The 6235-nt window shown below is 34.6% G+C and overlaps 1 protein-coding gene across 1 annotated transcript; it reads right to left on the bottom strand.

The window, feature by feature from the left end:
- Positions 1-1557: 1557 nt before the first annotated feature.
- Positions 1558-3090, bottom strand: LOC108808612 (uncharacterized). Its single transcript, XM_018580730.1, has one exon. It carries the CDS (start codon positions 3088-3090, stop codon positions 1558-1560), a length of 1533 nt encoding a protein of 510 aa, XP_018436232.1.
- Positions 3091-6235: the final 3145 nt, after the last annotated feature.

The following is a 6235-nucleotide window of genomic DNA, read 5'->3' as shown; positions in this document are numbered from 1 at the left end:
AAATGATTTTGTAAGTTACCGAGCAAAGACTGATCGGCCTGAGATCCGAGATAGATTTAGGATCCGGAATCTTTGGTATTAAACACAGATGCTTGTAGTTCCATTCTTTTGGCAACACTCCCGATGTGAAGAAAAGTTGGACCTCCTGAACGACTTGGCCTTCTATGACACTCCAAAACTTTTGAAAGAATAAGGCAGACATTCCGTCAGGCCCCGGAGCTTTAGTGGGGTTTATAGAGAACACTGCTTCTTTGATCTCAGAGGCTAGAACCGGTTTTGTCAGATGGTGATTCATGTCTTCAGAAACCCGGGGTCTCATACCCTGAAACCATGTTTCAAACGGTGCAGGATTCGATGATTTGAACAATTTGGAGAAAAATTCTATCGCTACTTCACCCTTAGCAGCCTCAGAGAAGACTTCTACGCCCTCCGCATTAACCAATTTATCAATTGTATTGCGAGCCCTTGCCATCTTAACTGAATTGTGAAAGAAGCGTGTGTTCCTATCTCCCCCATGTAGCCATTTATCCTTACTCTTTTGCCACCAGAATGTTTCCTCGTCTCTATACGCTCGGACCAGCTCCTGTTTCAGCAAATGAATATTCTCCAAGGAAGGTCGATTCAAAGATTGCTCTCTTTCCAGTTCAAACTCTGCTTGCTGAATTCTATCTCTTGAGTTCATATTAGCTGTCTTCTTTAATCTGCTCAAGGCTTGGCGACATGCTTTTAATTTTGCAGACACAGTGCCAGTACCTCTTATGTTTCCAAACTCCCATGCATTGATCACATTTTCTTGGATACCATCGATTTCCAGGAATCGACAATCAAATCTGAACCATCCTCGATATGACTCCTGATCCTCGATGAGTTTGATGAGCACTGGCCGATGATCTGACCCTCTCTTATCCAAAAAAGATTGATTTGCACAAGGAAACTGCCTGAACCATTCTTTGTTCCCAAAACATCTATCAAGGCGTGATTGTATCCAGTAGTTACTCCTTTTGCCTCCCCATGTGAAACAATTCCCATGACTCGGCAACTCTTCCAACTGTCCGGCTTCCATCATCTGGTTGAACGGCAGAAAAGATTCATCCGATCTCCAGACACCTCCAATTTTCTCCCCATTGTGTAGAATATCGTTAAAGTCACCAAACACACACCAGCTCTCCCTTCTATTTACACCAATCCTACTCAATCTTTCCCACAAAGACACCCTACTTCTGAGATGCGACGGCCCATATACACAAGACGCATAAAAAGAAAGATCACCAAACTGAATTATACAGTCGATTAAGTTCTTATGTACAACCAGAAACTTAATATTTACAGACTTCTTGTAAAAAACACCCAAACCCCCCGCATGACCAACCGGTTCTACAGTAAACACCCGGTCGTAGCCTAACCAAACTTGTAAGTCCACCAAAATGTTTCTACAGTTCATAGTTTCCATCAAAAAGAGCACCTCCGGAAAATGTTTTTTACGCATTTCCTGTAGTCGAGGAATTGTCAGGTCCTGAGGCTTGCCCACTCCCTGACAATTCCAACTAATGATGCTCATTAAAACTGCGGTGATCCCTCATGCGGGATCACCTTAACTTCTTTGTGTCGAGCACTTTTATGTCCTGACGACTCTTCCTCCATTTGCCTTCTCTTCGAGCCCACCTTCTCTTTGTCCTCCTCATTCCCATAGAGCGCCTGTAAGACATTGGAGGGTGCAGGCAACCTCCCTTGTCGCTTTTTTACATAGGGCCTTCTTCTCGATTTCGCCTGTTGTGGAGAAGCCCCAGATGGTCCAGTCGAAAATAACCCAGAACCATATTCCGTTGGGCTCCCCTCCAACTGAAGAGGTACATTGCTCCTTGCCTTACTTCCTGTATCTTTAGAAGGCCCGAGTTGATCCCCTGAAACACCAGATCGCTGCTCCCTGCTGCTACTATTGCCCTCTGTCCGCTTCACCCCATCTCCATGATCACTCGAAGCTACGCTCTTGTTAGCTTTGATGGCTGCCATCATAAGTTTCTCTCCTCCACGATCATGCTCTATTCTGTTCTCACCATCTTTATTCAGATCGAAGTCATAAACCAGCCCTCTTCCGATATCAAGATCCTTAGTAAACACCGGTTTAGACTCCAAACGCAGCATAGTCTTCTGAGTAAGGGGGTCTCTTTCCACTTCTGCAACAGACGTTCTCACCCTGTCTATCATAAGAGATTTCTCTTCTTCCTTGCCAGTGAGCATATAACGCCTCATCTCATCCAACACTTCCGGCGAGATCTTCCTTCTACCCGTTTCTTGACAGAAACCAACTTGCTCTTCTTTAAGTACCCCAAAAAGAGGATCATCTTCTGAAAGTATTTTCTTCCCAGCTGATTTTTCCATGAGGATCTTCTGACGTCTTTCCTGTGCTTGCTCCTGCCGCTTACGAACCAGTAAAGGACAGAGATCCTTTGCGTGATTGAGCCGCTGACATTCGTAGCATCTCTTCTGAATCCGCTCATAGTTAAAATATACCACTGTTGATCCTCCTTCAGGTAAATTCACCACCTTTGACTTCCTCAACGGCCTCGTCACATCAAAGCGAACCAGAACCCTCACGTATTCCTGAGTTTGTGACCTCTCTGGATCGAACGCGACCATCTTAACTTCACCAATCAAGTCCCCCAAGGCCGTAATCGCCTCCTCTGTATAGTAATTCACCGGCATATTACGGATTTGAACCCAGATAGGAATAAAGCGAAGATAATCCGGTGGAGGTATTTCAACCCATCGATCAATGGCTAGCGTCCAATCATTGAAAGTGTGAACCTCTTTCTCAAGGATTTCAATCAAATCATGCTCATGATCGAAAATAAACTGAAACCTCTCCTTCGATAAGGCGATTCCTTTGACTCTTCCCCGTTTCTGCCACTTCCTCGGCATGTCAAGGATCAGATTTGCCATCTTCTGGCACTCTGGATTAAGTATCCTTCCAATTAGACTTCTAGCATTCCTTTCTGATGATTTAAACTGCGGTAGGTTTGGCATATTGAAGGGCTTATCCTCCTCATAGAGAGATAATTCCATCATAGCTTTATCCATTTCGAACGACATCGTGACACTCCGTGGTAAGCTTGTACAATTTCTTCAACACCGACAATTTTCTGGAATTTTTGTTGTACACCGACTGAGTTGTATGAACAAACCCTCGATAACCTTAAAGATTGATCAGAAAAAGGCTCCTTTACTTGACTCGTGGATGGTGAGTCACCGTAAAAAGCACCGCTAACGCTCCACTCACAAAAAAAAATTTATTTTTTGAGAGAGAGAAACTAAGCCCAAACGAGAGAAACTTTTCTTTTTTGATATAGATACATTTTTATTAGTTGGTAATTCCTTTTATATTAAAAGAGAAATATTTTCAAAACCTAATATATAAATATGATTAAGAATGAAAGCTTAAAGCTAAATTTAAAAAGGACTAAACAGCAAGGTTCATTGTTCCATCGGTCTAATTGAAGGTCTTTTTCATTACTTTTATATAGCTCTAATATATATCATATAGGTTATATAGTGCTTTAGTTTGATTGTTTTGTGATCAAAGTTGTGCATGACACCAAAATGATCGTATATATAAATGAAAATATTTTAATTATATAGAACTCTACTCATAAACCTCATTACTTTTTTTTGTTACATGAACAATTTTTTTTTCAAAACAGTACGGTTCGTCTTATATACCTAACCGATTGGATCTGAAGTTTGGTTTATCAATTTCAGTTGACCGTAACGAATATAGATATCTCTTATATATTAAAAGATAAGTATTACAACATTTTTGTAGTCACATGTCATCACCACAATCATTCTTAGAATATGTAGAAAAAATATTGGTCCATCTAAATATATAATAAGATTTTTATTAAATTAATCATAAATTAGTTATAAATGCTTTTCATTGTTTTTTCCATAAAAATCACGGAATTTCCCAATGCAGCTTAGATATATATGACAATTAATGATTTTAAATAATAAATATTTGATAAAAACGAGTCTATTCTCTATAGTCTTTTAAAATTATAACTGATTAAAATAAATTAAACAACTACATAAACTATATAATAAAATTTTAGATTTTTTTATATGTTATATTTTAAATTTTTAAAAATAACTATAGATAATTAAAGTTGTTAAAATTCTCACATTAAATTTTTTGTGATTTATGGTTTAAAATTTATGTTATAATAAGATACAAATGATTACCAAATTATATAAGTAGGAAGTCTTATTTAATATATACAGTATACGTCTAAGCAAATAAAATAACTGACTTGCATTTAAGTAAATTTTGTTCTACAAAATGCTTATATAGAGTATACGTTTTTTGGACCCGCTTATTTAATTTCTATGTTAGTGTATATTAAGGCTGCTTGACCCTTAAAATAAGGAAGAAACAAAATAAAAATTAATAATATTTTTGAGAAGTGAGTGAGGTCACGAAGTCCAATACATCAGCAGACATTTTATGTCTTTTAGCAACGGCATTACCTACGTAGCGTGATGTACAATTTTGGCATTTTTAACTTTTTATATTGCATTAAAAGGAAATACCCCAGAGGTTTACAACTAATCATGCCCATTTGATTATGATTATCTGTAATTCGTCATTGCTTAATCAAATTTTCAACTCTTTTTATGTGGACAATAAACAAGATTTAAATTAAACTCGTGAATATTCCAAAGTAATGTTCCAAGCAGACGCTCGACATACAAATATTTGTAAGTAATATTAATTTAAACTATATAACAAAATGATATCCGTCAATTATTTTTTCTGTATTCGATCATCTATCTTGTTCTCTAAGATAATCTCTTATTGACAAGTATATAATTTTCCTTTTTATATTTGATATTCAGCATCTTCATTAGTGTTAGCTTATATTGACATACTGATATTGTAAATGTTTTCAACATAACAAAGTTCGTTGGAAAACAATTTTCATGAAATGAAACCTCATAAAAATATGAGAAATAGTATATTTTATGTCTGAATACATAAATTAAAGTTTTTATGCATTAAAAACAAAAAAATTCCATTAAAAACTCCAAACTTTAAAATGTCTTAAGTACCTTTTAAACTTTCAACTTTAAACTTCCGTAATATTACTTCAAACTAATAACACTCTCGACAAAAACAATGAAAATGTCTTAAGTACCTTTTTTATTATTATGGTAGATAGAATTATAAGCACCGTCGACATTATGATTAATTCCATTTATTTTACTTATACATATATTTTATTGACTTTTGTCTTTTAATAAACTAAATTTTCTTTCATTGTTTTTTCGCTACAATGTAAACAAATAAAATTTATCATAATAAACAATTTATGTACGAAGAATATCTCAACCTAGAATTATTTTAGAGTTTTTGTATCTTTTTTCAGCAATCAAAAAAAGAAATATTTTATTTTTGGATTTTATGACTGTTTTATATAACAACAAGCCGATTAGAGATTTTAAATTAGTTTATCTATATATTTAAATAATAATATATATTTGGTAACAAATTAATTAATTTTATTTTTTCGGCATTAAACGATTATTATATTATTCAAACTTGAGATGAATTAATTAATTTTAATAAAATATACATTTAAATAAAACTAATGGAGTTAAACATAACATGTCAACAACATTTATAATTATGTCCACCATGATAATAAAACACGTGAGCTACTTCAATATTTTTTTGTTAAAATGTTATTAATTTGAAGATTTAACGTGGAAATTTAAAGTTTGAAAATTTAAATTTGAAGGTTTTAATGAATTTTTCCTTAAAAAAGAACACAAAACGGTGAAAATATTTGTCTGAACTTATATATTCGTCCGTAAAATTGTTGATACATCATCAACATCTAAAATGCTTTTAAATCAGCATTGATAATTACTACTTATAATTCGCAATAACAGAAAATAATACAATATGAATAAGAAAATGTTGAAAAATAAATAGCTTAGGAATACAAAATTTTCGAGAAAGAAAAAAAAATGTTTATATGCCAGTTAAATTATCTAATAAATATACTCTTCGATGAAAACTATACTTTTTAATAGTAAACAATTGACTGGAAGTGAAGAACTATATGAAGAGATAGAGAAGAAACGAGAGATACGAATCCAATCCAAAGAATATGAGAAAGCAGAAAAAAGTGAGAGAATATTGTGGAAAAAGCAAGCCGTCTGATCACGTTCCTTA

This window comes from Raphanus sativus, chromosome 6 (assembly GCF_000801105.2).
Source record: "Raphanus sativus cultivar WK10039 chromosome 6, ASM80110v3, whole genome shotgun sequence".
NCBI lineage: Eukaryota > Viridiplantae > Streptophyta > Magnoliopsida > Brassicales > Brassicaceae > Raphanus > Raphanus sativus.
Note: the sequence above shows the minus strand (reverse complement) of the source record. Positions and strands in the feature narration are given on the sequence as shown.